Raw genomic sequence first — 22,394 nt, 5'->3', positions numbered from 1 at the left:
TTATATTTAAAGAAGACAATTTTTCACATTGAAGGGTTATGACTTTTCCAATGAGTTGTGAACAGGGTTATAACTTTTCCAAAGAGTTGTGATTGTTTCGATGAGTTGTGACCTTTTCAAAGGGTTGACTTTTCTAATAAGGAATAATAAGCACATGTTCATTCTACTGTTTGTTGGCTATAAATAAAAGGGTTCCCTCACATTTTTAAACTACGAATTTTATAAGTTTTCTATTTTTCCTGTGCTGAAAACATCCAATTCAGTACATCTTCTATATTTCATATTATATTTATTTATTTATCATTTATATTATATTATATTATATTAAAAGAAGACACCCTTTCATATTGAAGGGTTGTGACTTTCCAAAGGATTGTGACTTTTCACAGAGTTGTGACTTTTTCGATGCATTATGATCTTTCTAATGGATTGGTGACTTTTCTAATAAGGCATAATAAGCACATGTTCATATTATTCTTTGTTAGCGCTATATATACAGGGTTCTCTCATATTTTTAAAATACGAATTTTCTAAGTTTTCTATTTTTTTCTTAAAACCCCCAATTTAGTACATATATTATATTACATTTTGTACTTATTTATTTATATTATATTACATTAAAATCAGACACCTTTTTACATGGAAGGGTTGTGAGTTGTGACTTTTCCAAAGGGTTGGACCTTTTCAAAGAGTTGTGATTTTTCTGCTGAGTTGTGACATTTCGAAAGGATTATGACTTTTCTAAAGGGTTGTGATTTTTCTGATAAGGCGCAATAAGCATTTGTTCATACTACCCTTTGTTGGCTATAAATTAAAGGGTTTCCTCACATTTATAAACTACGAATTTTCTCAGTTTTCTATTCTTAAAAAATTCAAGTGTGATTTGTAGGTGTTGAGTGAGTTAAAAGTTCAATGAAATTGAAACACCCCCAAACTTGAATGTTAAATGATTATAATACTCCAACTTAAAACACTCAATTTAGTGTATCTTTTATAATTTATATTTATACTAGTAAAATTACCCGCACTTCGTGCGGCAATTTATAAAATAATACTTAAAGTCTATCAATCATTAGAACTAAAACATTATATTATCTTACATACAAGATTACGTAGTAACAAACATTAATAATGTAAAGGAAAATGAAAATTATTACATCTTATCATGTATCCTTAATAACATAAGTATAAATTAATGACTCTAAAAATGCATACCAGGATCTGTAACATAAGCAATGGTGTCAGTGAGTCACTCAACAAGAGCAAAGTACACAGATATTTAATTGTGAAGAAGAAGAAGAGGTTCAAAATTTTCGTTGTTTAAAAATGAGAGGAAATCCCTCTATTTATAGACAACAAAAGGTAGCGTGAACAAATGTTTATTATGCCTTATCGAAAAGGTTACAACTATTTGGAGAAGTTGCAACCCTTCGGAAAGGTCACAACCTTTCATAAAAGTCGCAACTCTTCACAAAAGTCGCAACTCTTCATTAAAGTCGCAACTTTTCATAAAAGTCACAACTTTTCATAAAAGTCGAAACTCTTCATTAAAATCGCAACTTTTCATAAAAGTCACAATTTTTCATAAATGTCACAACTTTTATAAAAGTCACAACTTTTCATAAATGTCACAACTTTTATAAAAGTCACAATTTTTCATAAATGTCACAACTTTTATAAAAGTCACAATTTTTCATAAATGTCACAACTTTTCATAAAAGTCACAATTTTTCATAAATGTCACAACTTTTATAAAAGTCGCAACTTTTCATAAATGTCACAACTTTTCATGAAAAGGGAAGGCTAGTTTTGGGAATCATATATCATATATCATATCATATCATATATATATATATAAAAAAGAACCTTAGGCCCGCCTACGTGGCGCTACCACAAACAAGAAATCCCTTTTAATTTATTTATTTCCAAAACTAGCATTCCCTTTCATGAAAAGTTTTGACATTTATGAAATGTTGCGACTTTTATGAAAAGTTGCGACTTTAATGAAGAGTTGCGAATTTTCTGAAGAGTTGCGACTTTTATGAAAACTTGTGACTTTTATGAAAAGTTGTGACTTTTATGATAAGTTGCGACTTTAATGAAGAGTTGTGACTTCTATGAAAAGTTGCGACTTTTCTGAAAGGTTGTGACCTTTTCGAAGGGTTGTAACTTTTTCAAATAGTTGTAACCTTTCCGATAAGCCATAATAAAAAATTGTTCACACTAAATAGAGTGATTTTCTCTCATTCTAAAACAACGAAAATTTTGAACCTCTTCTTCTTCTTCACAATTAAATATTTATGTACTTTGCTCCTGTTGAGTGGCTCACTGATGCCATTGCTTATGTTACAAATCCTGGTATGTATTTTTACAGTCATTAATTTATGCTTATGTTATTAAGGATAAATGATAAGATATAATTTTCATTTTCCTTTATATTATTAATGTTTGTTACTACATAATCTTGTATGTAAGATAATATGGTGTTTTAGTTTTAATGACCGATAGATTAGCAGTATTATTTTATAAATTCCGTAATATTAAATTTCTGCGCGAAGCGCAGATAATTTTACTAGTAAATAAATTAAAAGGGAATTCTGGTTTGTGGTGGCGTCACGTAGGCTGGACTAAGGTTCTCTTTTATATATATATATATATATATAATTTCTATTTATTTATACTATATTAAAAGCAGGAACTTCAACAATACAACAATAACTAAGCAATGAATTATAGGGAGAGAGGCGGAGGTCTATTTAAGAGATGTAATTAAGAAATTTTAAGAGTGACTTTTTTTTTATTTTTACACATCACAATTGATTTAAAAGGAGAAAAAAGTCAAAAAAGGAGAAAAAAACAAATGTAATTGGAGGCCATAGAGAACTGTCACATTACCTTAACTATATAAATGCTTTATATTATAAATAGTTATAAATGTTTTAGGATATTGATTTCACAACTTTCAGTATGCACACCGTTAGTAACCATAAGAAAGTTTACCTACATTATTCATAGAAACTTATGCTTTATTATTTAATTTATAATTGTCTACTTCAATTATTGATTTAATAATAGAGAAAAGGCATAAAGTCACAACTAAAGTTGTCCCGTATTTGCATAAAGATATCTTAACTTTGAAAGTGTCCTATCACCCCACATAACTATTTAATATCTTTGTAAATGGGCCATTTTGACCCATTTCCTCGTCTGGGTTGTTACCACGCACATGAGGCGCGTGAGACAGTGCTTTCACTGCCATTAACCAGCTATAAAGTGCCACGTGTCGTTTTATTTCTTTATTATTAATTATTTAATTAATTTACATCATCTTCCCCAAATTTAAAGAGAAAAGAGTCGTTGGTAGCCCTAAAATCGATTGCAACTTTTTTTTCCAAAGCAAGCTCAACGTTGGTGCTCTCTTTGACGAATTCATTCTTTTCCATTATCTTCTTCACCCAAATAAACCCAATTACCTTTTCTTCATCTTCTTCAACTTAGAAGATCCATTTACTTCATCCATTTTTATCACTTTTTTTCTTGTCTCTTGCTTTTCTTTGTTTCTTTTTCTTCTTTTATCCTTTTTTTTAAAAAAACAAATGTGAACTCCATTATTCAATTGATTAGATAGTACTATGAAACTCCATTTTTATTCTTATTTTTGGCCTAAATATATAACTCCATTACCTTGCTTTAGTAACTTGAGAGTTGAATTGATTTTTTTTAGTGATGATTTAGTGACGGAAACAGTGTTGTAACAGGGAAGCATCATGGAGGCCACGTTGAAGGCGACAATGGCGGCTACTTTTGGAGGATTTCCAGCAAAGAACGAAGGATTTGAGTAATGAAGGTTGAAGAAGAAAGAAGAAAAAAATGAAAATAAAGTTAATAAAAATAGAAAAAATGAAAATGAAAATGAAACTAAAAATTAAAAATTAAAAGAATTTAATACGTGGCAAACAACAATTGGTGCGTGATTGCACTTCTTTTCTTGCAATTGAGGTTGGGTGAAAAGTGGGATATTTATAACACTCTTAAATTGTTCAATGGGGAAATAGGACACCCACAAAGTTAAGGTGTCTTTTTAAAAATTCGAGACAACTTCAATGGAGACTTCATGTCTTTTCGCCTAATAATATTGACATTATTTTTAAAAATAGTGTTCTACATGATTTAATATTCATGTGCAACACACGTATATCAAAACTAGTGATTTTGATAAGAATTAAATGGCCTGTTCTATTTTTGGAAAATGCTTTCATAGAAGTACCTACGGTTCATAAAGAAACAGTATAAATGGGAATAGATCTTGATGGATTCCATAGCTAACGGCGGGTTTGTTAGACCTAGTGCACCTTGTATTTACAGTTACTCATATAGCCCTCACTAGTGGGAAGGTAGAACTAACATACTGTTACTGATCTCCTCAAGTAGGGACCTACTGATATGGATATTTGCTCATTTATAAGAGGTCCACTGTTATTAGTCATATCTTAAGTAAAAAGCCACACACTGATTACATGATTCTTTCTTGGAAACCTCCCAATATAAGATTTGATATGACAGTGTCTACTGAATTTATTACTAAATGGTTAAGTTGATTTTGCTTACATGAAACAAACAAGATTGATTATTGTTATAGTTTTTCTAAAAGGGCATTTATTTCATGATTTTGATTATCATACTAGCATATTTTCCGACTTGTCCCTTAAAATGGTTGTGGTTAAAGTGTAATAACTCACTGACCTAGCATCTAACTCCCGCTAAATGTTTTTACAGAGAACACAGGTGACATTGGCGATGATTTCATTAACTAGAGCTCACGAGTTGAAAATCCATAGTGACTTGTTATGGACCTTTTTTTGAACTTTTAGAGTCGCTCCATAGTCACTTCTTTTACTTGAGTCATGAGTATTCTTTCGTTTTTTAGACGTGTGACTAGTATTAAACTTCTTTCCATATTTGGAGAGGAATTAGTATTTTCTGTAAGTTTCTGTTAAGGCTTGCTTTGAGGTTCTACCCCCTTAGCACCGGTCACAATCTTGGACTGGGTCGTGCCAGATTTGGTAATTTTAACCAATTGAAAAGGAAACAAAATTGGTAATCTTGTCTTCCACGTCCACAACAGTACATAGCAAGTCTGTCAACAAACACTTGCACACATTCTCAAGAACTTTCTCATTATTATTATAGGACGTTGATATCAAAGAAATAGTTTTGGATGATTTATGAGTTCCATGTAGAATGCTGAGATACTGAGGCCCATATACCTAAAGTATTCCTCAATAAAGAGAAGTATTGTTCTGCATAATCTTCTACTCACGGTGGTTAATGTTAGTAAAAAATTGCTGCTAGTAAATTGCTGTAGACAAAGCACAGAGGGAATAACTAGGAAGTGATGTTTAGGGAGATTCACGAGAGAGATTGAAGTATACACAGCATCAGAATTAAGCAGACATATGAAGAATACTATATTAAAGGAAAGAACTCCACGCAGCTAACTTATAAGAAAGGACAATTCAAGTGAGCTGAGAAAAAGAACCTGAGTTATTATGTTTGGAAGCATGTTCAAAGGGAACCTCAGAATTGCGAAGAGAGAAAGTGATGAAAAAGCTCTGGCAGCTGTCAAATTTCCACCAAGCAAAGTGAAACCTCCAAATGAAATCACTGTCACGAGAACGGGGATGCTGTTCAGCATGAAATTGTTGAACTGTTGATAGAGAAGGAAAGAAAAGAAACAATGAGAAAAAGAATGATCCGCATCTCAAGCAAAATATGCAAAGTCATTTGAGTCAAGGTCCCCTATCTGGTCATGTAGAGAACATGTCAAACCATCATTATGCAAAACCTAATTCTCCATCTCTAAAAGATAACCCGGTTCATTATTCCTCTACCATGTCCTATTTTCACAATGTTTACCCACTAGATTATTCCAGTTGTTTGGTTTGTATAGCTTCAGAAGTGTCTAATTAAAAACTCTACGTAAAATTCTCGAAAGTTAAAATTCTCTTAAAGATCAGGATTTCTGAAAAACCTTGACAATTACTGGATCATATCGTTTCAATGAAAAGATGAGGCATATAAGGAACCAAATGCTGAGGTGTCACTCCAAAACAAAAGAACTTTCTTGAGGCTAATTTAGTTTGATTCTATGCACAAGCGGGTTATAACATACCGCTGCCAATAGTTGTGCTTTCCTGAACCAAGAAAGTTCACCATTCCTCAATCCTTGGACTTTAGATTGGAAGCTCTTCTCCCATGCGTAACATCTATATCAATCAGCAGAAAATCAAACCCATTTTCAAATTTTCTGAAAAAGGAAGGGAAACAGAAGGAAAAAAGAAAACATCATACTTCACTACATCCATTGCAGCAAGTATTTCATTAGTTAGACCAACCCTTTTGTCAGTATATTGCAATCCTTCTTTGGATAGTTTTCGCATATAGCTAACAATAATTGTCTGCGCCAAAAGGATAAACGCATGTTTTAGAGACCAGTTGAAAAAGGAAATTGCATAGTGTTGTGGAAGATAACAGTTTGATTGACTAAGATTGAGTAAAATAATGAAGCTTCAGATCTATAGTTTATTAGTGCAATGTGGGCTTCTTTTATGAAGTGATCAAATTTATTAATTGAAGAGGGAATTTCCTGCATAAATGCATAAAGAGAGTATTGTATCTCATACAAAAGCATGATTCTCAATTAAAAACACCCTATGGTTTATATATTTATAGCTGTTCCAAAAATGAAAATAAAAAAGTAAAAGTTCTGTTAAAGAATGACAAAAGTCCCACATTGGTGGTTAATGAGATGAGTGGGATCCTTATAAGGCTTGGACAAACCTTTCCTCATGAGCTAGCTTTTGGGGTGTGAGTTAGGCCTAAAACCTAATTTAACATGGTATCAGAGCCATAAGGCTTTTTTTTCAGCCCTCTCTCTCTGAATGTTCTCTGCAGTAACAAAAACTGAAAAAAAAAGAAAAGGGAGGGATCGATCAATAGCTGTTAAATCAATCATATCAGATTCACTTCATTCTCACCTCCCTCTTTCTTCTCTCTTTCTCCAGGTCATTTAAAGTCTGTTTAATTTCTTTCTTACATTTGGTTGTCTACTTCTTTGTTTCTCCATATCTGTTGAAGACGCTTACTTTCTTACTTCATCAGTACCTCTCATGTGACAAATAAAAATGCCTCATAACCAAACTGATAATCAGATTACTCCAAATCAGATTGTTTAAGTGAATTGTTTCTTCTACACCATCACTGGTAATTACTACGGTAAAGTTAGATGGTAGAGGTAATTACACCTCCTTGGCAGCCTCTGTAGAATTGTGGTTTATAGGTCAAGGATTTGAAGATCACTTGCTCAAAAACAGTAGTAATATTGGAGCAACTGATAGACCTGCTTGGGTTAAAATTGATGCACAATTGTGTAGTCTTCTGTGGAATTCACTTGATCCTAAGTTGTTAAATTTATTTCAGTCTTGTAAAACTTGTTGCAAAGTGTGGAACAAAGCCAAAACTTTGTATACAAATGATATACAACTCATTTTCAAAGTTGTGTCAGATATTGTTCATTTACAACAGAATCAACAAGACATGGCAACTTATTTGGGTCAGGTAGAATCCTTAAAGGATAAATTTGATTCTCTTGTGCCTTCTACTGACAAATTAAATGAGCAGGAGACACAAAGAGACAGGTTCTTTATGGTCTTGGCTTTGATTGGGTTGCGAGCAGACCTAACCTCAGTTCGTGACCAAATCCTTTCGCCCATCTATTCCTACCTTGGAAGAAGTAATTGCAAGATTACTACGCATCACATCTGCACCACCAGAGGTAAATTCTTATGATGCATCTATCATGGCTGTCCAAACTAACAATTTCCAAGGTGGATACAGGAAAGGAAAATGGAGGAACAATAAACATTGCACTCATTGTAATAAGGGAGGACATATACGAGAGGAATGTCGACTTTTCTTCTTACATTGTACTCATTGTAATAAGGGAGGGCATATAAGAGAAGAATGTCGGCTTCTTCATGGTAAGCCTCCACACAATAAAGATCGTCCTCGACACACAGCAAATATGACTCATAATGGAGATGGTATTCTACCTATACCTAATGCCAAGGATGGATCATCTCAATCAGTCACATTAACTGGAGCAGACTATAATGACTACCTTCAGTACCAAACATCAAGGCAACAATTATCAACCTCATCGGTTGCTTGCACAGCACAATCTGGTAACTCCTTTGCTTATGTCGCACAATCGTCATCTCAGGGGCAATGGATTCTTGATTATGGTGCTTCTGACCATATTTCTGGTAACAAAAATACTCTCTCTACTCTTACTACCCCTTCTACCTTCTCTACTGTTACTTTGGCTAATGGATCAAAGACTATTGTAAAAGGGATAGGTGTAGCTCACCCTCTACCTTCTATACCTTTAAAATCAGTCCTTTTTGCAAATGCCTGTATAATCTTATTTCCATTAGCAAATTGACAAAAAAAACCTGAAATGTGCTATAACCTTCCTTGATGATTCTGTTTTTGTGCAGGATCGGAGTACGGGACAGATGATTGGAAAAGGACATGAGTCACAAGGATTGTACCTGCTATCTATTCCAACACCACATGTTGCTTTCACTGCCGCTGTTTCTTCTGAATTGCTCCATAGTCAATTGGGTCATCCAAGTCTCTTGAAATTGCAGAAGATGATCCCCTGTTTATCTAGTTTATCTTTGTTAGAATGTGAGTCGTGTCAACTTGGGAAACATACTTGTGCCTCTTTCCCAAAGCGCATCAATAATAGGGCTACCTCTATGTTTGAAATTGTTCATTCTGATATATGGGGTCCAAGTCGTGTCAGTTCTTCCTTAGGCTTTCATTATTTTGGTACTTTTATTGATGACTATTCTCAATGCACATGGTTATTTTTAATGAAGAATAGATCTGAGTTATTCTCTATCTTTCAGAAATTTTGTGCTGAAATTCACAATCAATTTGGTATTTCCATTAAGAAGTTAATCAGTGATAATGCCCGAGAATACTTCTCTACTTCTCTCTCTTCTTTTATGTCATCCCAGGGCATATTACACTTGTCTTCTTGCACACATACTCCTCAACAAAATGGAGTTGATGAGCGAAAGAACAGGCATCTAATTGAAACAGCTCGGACATTGCTCATTCACAATCATGTCCCTTTATGTTTTTGGGGTGATGCCATTATTATTGCTTGTTATTTAATCAATCGCATGCCTTCATCTCTTTTGCAGTACCAAAGTCCACACTCAGTCCTCTATCTGGACCAAAATTTGTTTCCTCCTCCTCCACGTGCGTTTGGTTGCACCTGTTTTGTCATAATCTTACCCCTGGAAAAGATAAACTTCAGCACAAGGCTTTCAAATGTGTCTTTCTCAGGTATTCTCGTCTACAAAAAGGTTACAAATGCTTTGATCCCTCTACTAATAAATACTTGATCTCTGCAGATGTTACTTTTTTCGAGACTTCTCCGTATTAAATCAAAAGGCCATATCAGTCCTTCCAATTCCAATTATTCCAATCCTAGCTCCACCTCCGACTCTTAAGGTCTATTCCCGACGACCCCAACCTCCTTCTGAGCCTCCTAACCCAATTAGTATTTCTAACTCTGATACAGGTACACAAAGCAATCCCGGTGACTCATTACTTGCTCCAACAACGTCTTCTGCTTCGGTCGAGCACTTATTAGATGATCTTCCCATTGCTCTTCGCAAACGTACTAGAACTACTGCCAATCAAACTTCCATTTATGCTTATTTAAGTTATCATCTCTGTCACCATCATATCATGCCTTTCTCACTAGCTTATAATCAATTCAAGTTCCCCATATCTCTTCTTTTCTTCTTCTAATTTCTCATGGTATCAGAGCAGGGACCCTCTCACCCAATGTTGGGCCCCCAAAAATCAAATTGCTCACGCATCAGATGATAACCACTGGGGTGAGGTGGGGTGTTATAAATGACAAAAGTCCCACATTGGTGGTTAATGAGATGAGTGGGCTCCTTATAAGGCTTGGACAAACCTCTCCTCATGAGCTAACTTTTAGTGAGTTAGGCCTAAAACCTAATTTAACAAGTTCTATCGCCAGCCTCTTCTACTTTCTCAAAGATAGCATGTCTTTAACACGACTGTTAGATAGTTATTGGTCGTTGTTTCTGGTTAAGAAGTAAATATTCATGTATTAAAATCAACATAACTAATACTACGTTTGGTAACATTTAGTTGTTGTGTACATAATTCAACATACCAAGTGTGTGTTTGGTTACCGGTTTACAATCCCGCGTAACTAATACATGTATAAGTCATGAGGGAATCTGTTTATAATCTTATGCAGGGTGAAGATGGAATAACTAAACCCTGCATAATTAAACTCTCCATTACTAATCCCTTTATAACTAATCTTTGCATTTTTAATAATTTCATAATTTTAACCAAAAATCACACCACCCCTAATGTATTTTAGTGGACTTTAGTGTCCCATAATGGAAAAGGTGTATAATGTACAATGTAGAATTACTAGAATATAAGTATAAACAGGGTTATACAATAGAGAACATATATTAATAATATATGCTCTCGGGCTATGTTGCTCGGACTCTTCAAAAATGCCAACGAGTGCATGTCGGATTCGCCAAAAGTAGTGTATTTTTGAAGAATCCGAGACGGGTGCGGCATCAATAGTGAAGAGTCCGTGTAACTAAGCTCTCGGGTCATTATTACTCACATGGTATTAGAACTGGAAAAATAATTACTATGAAATTTACAAGTGAACTATGGAAGATCATCTCTATTTCCACTGGTGTTGAGCAAAAATTAACACCGCCATAAGGTTCATCATCATCCGGCAATAAAAACCCAATCAAACCTCCCAACAAAAACTCTCATGCGCCCCCTAAAACTAAAGTTGCGGGGAATATTTTTCTCCATGGTGACCTTGAGGAAGACGTTTTGTTTGGAGGGGGGAGAGTCTAGTAGTCTTGTATGTCGATAGCCCCAATCAATCTTTCTCAAACAGTCTCCTCAAGCCTAGTTTGAGAAGTTTTTTCTTTGTTGAAACTGGTAATTTAAAAGTTTGGCATGACTCAGTGAAATTAATCATTGTGTTTTATCGACATTCTGATCCAGATCTATGAATTTATTTGGTTTAATGTTCACGAAATCGTTATCACCAACATTGATCAAGATGGTATCACTAACTTTAGACAAAATTTCTTGACAAACTAGAGTATTTTCTAAGTATTGAGGCTGCTCAGTCCAGATTAGGTATTGCTATTTCACAATGAAAGTATTTCTTAGATAGTCTGGAGGAGATATGATGTAAACCCATTGACACACTTATACATCTGAATGCTAAATTCCTTCCGGGAAGGGGGGAGCCACTTAATTATCCCAGAAGGTATAGATGGTTGGTTGGTAAGTTGAATTATCTCACGGTGACTAGACCAAACATTTCTTCTCCTGAATGTGTTGAAAGTCGGTCTATGGATTCAACCTGTGATAGTCATTGGGATGCAGTAGTCCGCATTCTGCAACATGTTAAGTACACTCTAGGCAAAGGAGTACTTTCCAAGGATTGAGGACATCTACAGATTGCTGGATATACAGAAGCTTATAGGGCAGGATCACCTTTTGATAGACATTCTACATCTACATATTGAGTTATAGTAGGAGGTAATTTGGTGTCTTGGAAGAGTAAGAAACAGAGAGTGGTTACTCGATCTAGTGCAGAAGCATAATATCGACCAATGGGTGTAGCAACTTGTAAGCTAGTTTGGGTTAACAATTGCCCAGAGAACTAAAGTTTGGAGAAATCAGTTAGATGTAGTGGCAAGACTGCAACAGGAAAATAGTTTTAATAAGCACTCCACTGCAAAAAAGCCATTCTAAGTAAAGATTAGATGATAAAGCTACTAGTGGCAAGTTATAACTCAAACTTGGAGGAAGAATAGACCACCTGCATTGGGATCATCAATACCAGCATAAGAGCACCCAGAAGTGAAGCCAGACCTAGTTGCTGGTAAAGAAGAACCATGGCAATGACAATCCGAAATGGAGCTGACCATAAAACATGAAGCTGCTGGCATACTTGCTGAACAAATTAAGAATCATATTAGCCCTTATCCAACAAAAAGTGATTAACCTCCATAAAAAAACCACAATTTTTTCTAGTCATCTGTAATGCATGTAAATAGTAGCCATACAATCTTGTCTAAGATCCTACACGAGATACCCAGAAGCAAAGACTTCAACTAAAAGCCTTGGGTTCCATTAATTGCTAATAAACAATTTGGAGGCATCTGTTTTATATTGTAGTCCATCATTACGGATGTTAAATAAAGCCAATATATCATTTTAATAGATTCTTCATAAGGAAAATATAATAACATAGCCATAGATCATTATAAGAGTAAGTTAAATATTGGGATGTGTGAGCATCAGATCATTGACTAGTTGCTGAGACTAAACAAAGGGATTTTTTCAATAAACGTGTCACAAGCTTACTCTTCTTTTTTTCATAAAGTTTTTGTAAAAATAAAGAATTAAATTAGATTTTCTCTCCTATTCTACAGCGACGAAGAATATACCTTTGACTTGCATAAGGAACAATATTGGAATAGTTGTGAATAATATTTGGAAAAGAAAAAACTGTATCATCATATCATCATCATCACAAAATGCTAAAAGTGGGAAGCTCCAAACTTCAAAGTTGTATTACAATTTTACCCGTAAATATCTAATTTGCAAAAAAGAACATAGTTAGGTGGTAAGTGGGATCACATTAATGGTGAATTATAGAATTTATTTACACAACCTTTTCACCTCCTATATTATCTTTATTCCAAGCTAAAGATATAGATCAAACTTTCCGCATTTCATCTTCCACATATTTAACTGAAACTTATTTCTCCATTAAGCATTGTATGTACTTATCCATATCATATTTTATGAATTGAAATAATATGCGATAAATAGCTACCAACATAAAGTCAATCATGTATAAGTTTTATAAAGTAGTAAGCGATAAACGTGCAACGCACGTTCCCAGAGACTAGTATCATTTAAAATATTGAATAACAAAATGAATTTCAATTCTTGAAACTTGTGAAAGTTGTAGAGAATGCTTGTACTTCAAATGTGTTGGATATTTGTTATATTCCCAAATAGAAAGCATAACATAACATGGGATATAAGGGAGTGTACTAGTTTCAATTTCAACATTGAACATTTAGTCGAATATGTAAATCTGAACTTATCTCTGCTGTCATTCATATTTTGCACCACTAATATATGGTCCCACACTTAATTACTAGTAAACTGAACCTTTCTTTCATGCCTTAACTAAATTTTCTATCATGTCGCACCATTGTACACATTGAAAGGAGGGATGGAGGCATAAGAGATTCTTGTTCCATGCATACCTGAAGTGCATTAGCATCTGTTGTGATCATATTTGTAATTTTTCCAGATGGAAACTGCTTACGGTCTTCAAGTGTTAATCTTACAGATTTGCGGAATATGGCTGCGACCTTAAAGCAGGAAAATATGATTTTTATTAAACTCACCCACAACACTTTCAAAAACAGATTAGATGTGATCCTCTCTACAACTAAAAGATAGAGAAAAATACAGCTCAATATCTTTGGGCCATCAAGTTTACAAAATATCTACACAATGTATAGGTAGTGTATACTTCATACTAATATACATATACATATATATATATACATATCTTACATACCTATACATATTTATACAAACCTATACATATATATACACAACATATACAACCATGTGTATATTTAGAGTATACTTTGGCCTTTTTTGGTACACTAGATGGCCGAATAGTATACATCGGTAACTATCCCATTATGATATACAGCTTAATATTTTATAGGCAATTTTTTCGAAGTAAGAAACAGCTTCTAGAATTGTCATAGTTAATAATCACACAACATTTAAGATGCCAAAAATAGCAGGAAAATAAGTACATTGACTAGGGTAATGTGTTTGCACCAAAGGTGGAAGGTGAATTGGCTTATCTTTTGTCTCCACAAAAATTATGATTGTCAAACAAAGTATACTGAAGTTTTGTTTATGCTTTACTTTTTTTACTCTGCATTTACCAAAGAGCATAATTTTGTGTCGTAGGATGTCTTCATGGTGTTCATAGCCATATTGTCATTGTTGTTGCAACATGTGGAATTTAATCGTACACAAAAAAGAAGGGAATAAAAAGGAAATTGGTTATACCATAATTTATCTTGGCAGTGAAGCAAAGAATAAGGTAAAAAAAATATCATTGAAATCAATCATGTGGGCAGTGTGCTCAAGTGTATAGAATCATTTAAAAACATAAGAGACTGGAGGATAAATCCAAAAATAAGAATAGGACATGCACTTTAGAATTAAGAAAGACATTACCAGAGTTGATCTCATCCTGAAACCAACACGCATGACATTTTGAAAGTACTGAGCTTCACATAGTACTCCAAATGACTGAATCAAGTAAAAAATACAATTGAGAAATCATATACATAAGCAGTTAGATTGTACAATATTCTTAAAGTATGCAAAGTTAATGGAATTCCCAAATATTCAAGATATTCAAGTTCTGAATTATCCAGTGGTGAGCAAGAAGAAAACCACATGATCACCGTTACATAATTTAGATAATATAACTTAGTTCAAGATTGTATGCTAAGCATCAAAAAAGTTGTTTGGCTTCTACATAGTTGAGTTGGGAATATCAAATGAATATATATATATATATTTCCTTCCAGAACAATGAACAACAATAACAACATACCCAGTATAATCCCATTAAGTGGAGTCTAGGAAAGGTAGAGTGTACGCAAACCTTACCTCTACCTCAAAGATAGAAAGCTTGTTTCCAATAGATCCTCGGTGGATCTCAGTTGGATCATCTTACAGAAAATCACCAAGGACACACACTCAACCAAGCTACTGGCCATGGAAAATGATCTAGAAAGTTAAGGTGCCCACCAAGGTGGCATGTTTTACTTGGCTCTTAGCAAAACAGGTTGTTCTCACACATAATAACCGTATGAAGAAGGGCCCCCATTTGTGCTCCAGATGTTTTTTTGTGAATGTGAAGCAGAGACAATAAATCACCTCTTTTTACATAGGAAGGAAGCAGTGAAACTTTGGCAGATTTTCATCAATATAAGGGGCATCAGTTGGTCTATGCCGAAGCTTTGGAATGTTGGAATCGGGATGGAAATCAGTCAAGGCATAGGGAGAGATGGAAGATTGTCCCAGCCTGCTTTTGGTGGACTATTTGGTGGGAAAGGAATCAGAGATATTTTCAGAACAAGAGTTGCTCTATGGATAACATGAAGTTGAATTGTTTAGCTCTTTTCTATTTTTGGTTGGTGTAAACATGAATATCCTTGTAACACCCCGTATCCGAAAACAAACCAACCAGCAGATATCCAGAAGTTGCAGGTGCAACCCACGGACTGTAGGGTGACCCACGGTCCATCCTGGTGGTCCGTGGTGCACCACCTGCAGCCCTTCCCAGAATCAGCTCAAGAAAATCGGCTAAGTGTCAACCCACGGCCGGACTCACGGACCGTAGGTCAGACCACGGCCCGTGGTCTTGGCCCGTGGATCGAAGCCCCAGAACCCCGTCGACGATTGACCAGCACGGACCGTCGGTCCACCCACGGTCCGTCGTTCTGGTCCGTCAGTGGCACCGACAACTTTTAAGTCTCATTTGGTCTTTTCCCTATGCATTGAACCCCTAAACTACGTCGTTTTGGTCAGTTTAAGCCTAGTAAACTAATTAGAACCTAACCTAATCAATTATTCACCAAAATTTCATCCAACTTAGAGCAAAATAGAGGAGGAAGTCGAGCAGCCCTAGTTCAAGAACGAAGCGAGTTTTCATCAGTTCCAGCCCCGAAATCGAAAGATTTCTCCGTGAATTTCGTCACCAGGTATGTGGGATTTCACTAGTGGGCTCCTTTCGCCCATTAGGTCCCTAGAATTCAGTCAGATTCTTGATTCCCTTAATATTATCTAGACCTAGGGTTTCTAGAATTTCAGCAGATTACTGCGAATTAATTACTTTAATGTTCCTAATCAAATTATCATGATATTAATATTGTTTTGCGTAGGTTCTTTCATAAATTCAGAACCCTGGCTATGTAGTTTTTTTAGTTCATGAATTACACATGCTAGGTCAGATATTTTCATATATACATGCCTCAGATTTGAATGTTTCATTATCAGTACATCAATGTTGCATTTTCAGTTAGCATGTCAGTATTTTGAGCTATCCAGTATTACGGAAATTCAGTCATAAATTGTTAATTACATAATCAATTGGGAGTAGCTTAATACCGAGTGGACTAGGGTCAGTCACCCTCAAGTCCCAGAACTACGTGCACTGTAGGTTGTAAGTCCCCTCTGTGGGCATCAATTTACTGATCACGCCAGTCATGCCTCTATACCTCTGGCAGGGTAGATTGAGTCCCCTCGATGGGCGTATACATCATACTCCACATTTTAGTTCATATGGTTTTATGTCGATTATTTGTAGCTCCCTTACAGTCAGATTCTATTGCATTGACTATGTTATCAGTTACAGTCCGATTTCAGTCTGAGCATGTTATAAACTTGGTCATTGCATTTAGTTAGTTCATGTTCAGTATTCTCAGTATAGCATCATGCTTATCTCTTATCATTGCTCAGATATATTGCTTTGGTTCAGTTATGTTTATTGTTCAGCTTTATTCTATCCTGCATGCTCAGTACCCTTCAAGTACTGACGCATACTCTGCACTACATCTTCTCGTGATGTAGGTTCAGGTCCTCAGCTTCCAGATCATGCATAGATCGGTTCCCGATCTTCAGCTCAGCAGCATCAGTGGTGAGTCATCATTCTCCGAGGACGACAGACATGTTTCTTTTGCTTTTAGTCTTAGTTTCAGTTTTGTTAGATTTAGTTGGGGCATGTCCCAGCATTTCTAGTTAGTTAGAGACTATTTTCAAACATAGTTACTTTCAGCTTTAGCATTTGAGTTTGACTTTTCAGTTGTTGTTAAACTCTCAGTCTTTATATATTCAGATAGATTATGGGTATTCCCCATCATTTTCAGCATAGCTTATGATTTAGCTTCCACACAGTATTTCTTTACTTCAGTTTATTTAGTATGCTTATGATATGCCAACAGGGTTAGCTTGGGTCACTCGTGATCCTAGGTCCCGTGTCCGCGTCCTGGGGTAGCTTCGGGGCGTGACAATCCTTATGATATCCCTAGTATCTCAGAATACTTTATGAGGTCATAGGAAAACAACAACACTTTTGTATTTCTGATTGTAACTATTACTGGAATACGTCCTGAGTATTCCTTTGTTTATAATACAAGTTACCTTTTCTCAAAAAGATAGACCCTCAGCTCAAGAAGAATTGTCCAAAGCAGTCGAAAAAATAAGCAACAGGTGCAGAGGAAATAGAAGATAGTAACAATAACAGCAAATAGTAACTGGACACTAACTACAACAAAATAATGTGATAGTTGAAATACAACAAACAACAAATAATAACAGAAATTTAAGAACAAGAAACTACCAAGGGAATACTACAACTACTAGTATAGACGGATAACAAGACAACAAACTGCTACCTTCTAACCTTTTATCCTAATGTGCATCCTCCACACCCTCTTATCTAGGGTCATGTCCTCGGTAAGCTGAAACTGCATCATGTCTTGTCTAATCACTTTTCCTTAATACTTCTTCGATCTACTTCCACCTCTCCTGAAACCATCCATAGCTAGTCTCTCACGCTTCCGCACTAGGGCATCCGAACATCTCCTCTTCAAATGTCCGAACCAACTCAGTCTCAGTTTCTGCATCTTGTCCTCCACCAAAGCCACTAAACCTTTTTTCGAATATCCAGCATCCTCATTTCTGCAACTTTCAATTTCTAAACGTGAGAGTTCTGGACCATACAACACTCCGCCTCATACAACATAGTTGGTCTAACTACCACTTTGTATAATTTGTCTTTAAGTTTTGGTGACACCTTCTTATCACACAAGACTCCCAATGCAAGCCTTCATTTCATCCACTCTGCACCAATACGATGGGTGACATACTCGTCAATTTCCCCATTTTCTTGGATAATAAGGCTCAAGACACTTGAAATTTCTTCTCTTTTGGATGACCTGTGTATCAAATCTACTTCTACACCAGTCGCATGTGTTACGTCAAATATTTTGTTTTGGTCCTACTTAACCTTAAGCCTTTAAACTCCAAGGTCTGTCTCCAAACGTGTAGCTTAGCATTAACTCTGTCGCGAGTCGCATCAATCAAAAGTATGTCATCTGCAAATAGCTTACACTATGGCACCTTACCTTGAATTTGACGCATTAATGTATCCATCATCAAGGCAAATAAAAACAAGCTAAGGGTTGATCCCTGGTACAACCCCATCAAAACTAGGAAATGCTCCAACTATCCTCCTACTATCCTTACCCAGGTCTTGGCTCCATCATACATGTCCTTGATCACCATAGTATAGTCCACAAGTATACTCTAGTGTCCAAGCATCTCCATAGAACCTCCCTTGGGACTTTGTCGTAAGTCTTTTCCAGGACGATGAACACCATGTGTAAGTCCTTCCTCTCACTGCATTGCTCTACCAGTAACCAGTGTCCTTACCAAACCAATGAATCATATTAAGATAGCACCCAAATGACATGCTTGATTCCAGCAGTACAGAGCCATACATATTGGCCCACTATTTTTTTCACAAGGGAGAAGATTTCTATTATAGGGAATAATTTAGCGTGGGAAGTTACATTTAAGACATGAGAAATATCACCAATCTCATTAGATATTAAGGTTATCTGTTGGTATAAAACCACATCCGTATGATGTAATATTTCTACTCTATCCCATGCTAAAGGAAAGATCTCTTGAAAATTAAACAATGTTGTTTACTACAACCAAATAGTGAAGCATCAGGTAGATAACCACTACCAACAAATAAAGCGCGAACCTATGTTACTCAGACTCTCCTAAGATGATGTCGCACCTGTGTCGGATCCTTCAAACAAGCACTAGTTTGGAAGAATTAGACACGCACCCGTCGACATTTTTAAAGAGTCCGAGCAACATAGCAGCGAAGAACCACTATCATCAACAACCTTAATAGCCAGCCACCTCCACCATGAACATGCATTGCATAATGACCATTGACAACCACCAACACCATTAATCACCATCTCCACAATCTTTACTTCAACTGGCAACCACCACCACCAACCATATTCACCACCACAACCAACCATGTATACCACCACCAACCCACCTCAACAACCTAGGGAGGTAAAGAGGTTGTTTCCGATAGACCCTCGGCTCAAGAAAAGAACAGGAGTGAAGAAACCAAGGCAAAATATTAAACAAGGCAAGAAAGCTTATGATTATGTGAACTAAAATTTACTCATTTTCTAACCCTGTCAAACAGTCCTCCTAGTTTGGTTTGACGCGATCTTTTGGGCTACACATTGATATGATGAAGTCTAAATTACTCTCAATGAGGAAGGTTCATAATGGGCACAATCAGCCTATATCCTTTAATGTCACAGTGCTTCAGTATCAAAAAAATATTTGGTAATGTTGGAAATATTCAAATTAAAACAATAGTTAACATACTTGAGAAGAGACTAGGAGGATAGAACAAGCAATATGTACTTAATTTGGGGCTCCGATAAAGTAATTTTTCAACCAATCCTATCAATTACCTTTCTTTAGTGGCCAAGAAACCAGATTTATTTATTTTGGATAACCATGGTGTTCAGGCCAACTTCTGCATACCTCGACTAATTCCACAGGATACCTGTCACCTCTCACCAGCAACAACAAATACTAGGTAACCAGCAACAACAAATACTAGGTTACTCTATCCATGAAGGCTAGGACAGATGGGAAGAAATCACCTAGTGTTTTTGTCTTTTCTAGGATTTGAATCTAAGACCTCATGGTTCTTACCCACTTCATTGACCACTAGGCCACACCCTTGGGTGCGAAACCAGAGAAATTAATGAGTGAACTCTATGGGAAGGGGCCAATGGAGCTCGTTTACCTTGTGTGTGCCTGCTTATTTGCAGATTACCCTTGTTCAACCAAGCCCTATTGCTTAAGCGGTTGTCAACATTTGCTCATGAAGATGTTTTTATTGTTTGCCAGAATAGCAAATCAGGGATGTCTCAGAAATGGAAGGTTATTAGAGGAAGCCACAAGTTCACATGGGGAAGATAAGGACAGAAGAAGTCCCTCAAATTCATGGGTCATGTAGTTAACAAACACTAATCATATCCTTTTCTGGTTGGATCTGTGGTATGGTGTTTCACACAAAAGATGCAGTCATATTCAACTGCTACCTGACCCTTTATGTGTGTTCATTCAGGAATGGTTTGAAATACATGTTTTAGAAACTTCCTCAGTGAAAGGAGTATGAAGAAGCTGCAGAATTGTCTGAAGACACAATCAAACACATTTTAAGATGAACAAAAACGGTTGCTTTTGAAAAAATTGAGTAAAGGGGTACTTCCAGTCAAATCGTTTTACAGGTATCTTTACAAAGGAGGAGACAGGAGTGCCTTCCAGATGCTCATTGAGACGGAAAAAAGGGAGGCCTTCCTTTTCCTTTTCCTCTTCCTCTTCCTCTTCCTCTTCCTCCTTTTCCTCTTCCTCCTTTTCCTCTTCCTCTCCCTCTTCCTTTTCTTTTTCTTTTTCTTTTTCTTTTTCTTTTTCTTTTTCTTTTTCTTTTTCTTTTCTTTTTGGTTGTGTATGACCAAAAGTGCAGTAATAATTTCTGGCAACTTTTGGAAAAGAAAGTCAATTTATGTGAGTTGCACTGATCTGCAAAAGACAATATTGTGGCCTATCTACTTGTAACACTGCCCTTTTCGTGCTGAATTATGAGCTTTAGCAATTCTGTTGTGTTCATGGCATTAGTAAAGACAAGAGCAGACTCTGGCAAATTGGAAGCTACAAAAGATTAAGGGAAGCATACAAGAAGTGAATCCACTATGTCATTCTAGATCGACACAGATTGACAATAGACGAGCATTAAGTATATGAAGATCTATCCTATATCATAACTTAGTCCTTTATTTTATTTTATGTTATGATAACTATATGAATTCTCTGAGTAAATGAATGTTGATCTTCTAAGCTCCACGCTAAATCATACACATAGTAATTTGGTACACCATCTTGGTGCTATTATAGTGAAAGCAATGAAATATATGCTTTTAATATGATGAAGATTGAATCTTACCACCCCAACAAATATCAGAAAAGCATATAAGTGGCCAATCCAAGCTGGATCACCGCGTTCCAAAGACTGTAAGCAATATCAAGTTGACAATGAGGAGATATAATATCAGAAAACCCAAAAAAGTGCACTACTTCCATGCATAATATGCAAAGCAAAACAAGAATGGCATACCAGAAACAGGAAGGTAACAGCTCTACGAGGAGGAAACATAACGGGGATTAGTCTCTCCTATAGGCTCTCTATCCAAATTTCTTATATATTTAATATTTTTAACATCACTTATGCTTGTCTATATCTAGTGAAGACACAGTAGATTGAATCTCAATATTAAGATAAGATGGCTATTAAACAAATCCACCACTAAACAAAATGCACTCTCTTCCATAATATCATAGGCAAATCCACAATTTTAACTTTATAGGTTCAAATTCGGGAATACCACAGCCTATTTGTTTTATAAGGTTCAAAATCAGTATGTGTAATTGTTTAAATTTTTTAGTACATACATGAAGTCTGAGACAAAGCTATTGGGTTCGGATGAACCCATAACAATTACACTACATCTGCCCCAGTATATTATGTTCTTTAATTTGTAATTACACCATTGTCCCAATTGAGAATATATTTAACTAATAAAAGTGTGTTTTCTCTCTAACAGTTGTCCCTGTTGAGAATATATTTAACTAATAAAAGTGTGTTCTCTCTAACAATGGTGTTGAAGTGGGTGACCATCCTCATCTAAAAGCTTAAGATGTTAGAGAGAGCACACTTTTATTAGTTAATTATATTCTCAACACGCCCCCTCACGTGCGGACCTGATTCTTTTTCATTGGCCAAACACATGGAAATTCTTTTTGATATGGATGACGGTGAGATTCAATCCCAGGACCTCTGTCTGCTCTGATACCAAGTTGAAGTATGTGACCATCTCATCTAAAAGCTTAAGCTGTTAGAGAGAGCACAATTTTATTAGTTAATTATATTCTCAACAGTCCCATTTGAAATTCTTTTATCGAGCTTCAAATTAACTTGAATA

At 35.7% G+C, this 22,394-nt stretch overlaps 1 protein-coding gene across 6 annotated transcripts in view; it reads right to left on the bottom strand.

Moving 5' to 3' along the window:
- LOC125863070 (ABC transporter C family member 12-like) overlaps positions 1–22,394 on the bottom strand; it is a 71,511-nt gene that overhangs the window by 28,529 nt on the left and 20,588 nt on the right. For 4 of the 6 annotated variants that reach the window (XM_049543221.1, XM_049543218.1, XM_049543222.1 and 1 more), the window contains 7 exons: positions 21,359–21,424; positions 14,464–14,538; positions 13,461–13,568; positions 11,996–12,130; positions 6,352–6,458; positions 6,173–6,266; positions 5,540–5,707 (listed from right to left, as the gene is read on the bottom strand). In XM_049543221.1, the coding sequence (XP_049399178.1) occupies positions 5,540–5,707; positions 6,173–6,266; positions 6,352–6,458; positions 11,996–12,130; positions 13,461–13,568; positions 14,464–14,538; positions 21,359–21,424 (753 nt within the window). The remainder of the gene's footprint in view (positions 1–5,539; positions 5,708–6,172; positions 6,267–6,351; positions 6,459–11,995; positions 12,131–13,460; positions 13,569–14,463; positions 14,539–21,358; positions 21,425–22,394) is intronic. The other 2 variants (XM_049543219.1, XM_049543220.1) reach the window with 1 other exon arrangement.

Source organism: Solanum stenotomum, chromosome 4 (assembly GCF_019186545.1).
Source record: "Solanum stenotomum isolate F172 chromosome 4, ASM1918654v1, whole genome shotgun sequence".
Classification (NCBI taxonomy): domain Eukaryota; kingdom Viridiplantae; phylum Streptophyta; class Magnoliopsida; order Solanales; family Solanaceae; genus Solanum; species Solanum stenotomum.
This window is presented reverse-complemented; position numbering and strand designations above follow the sequence as displayed.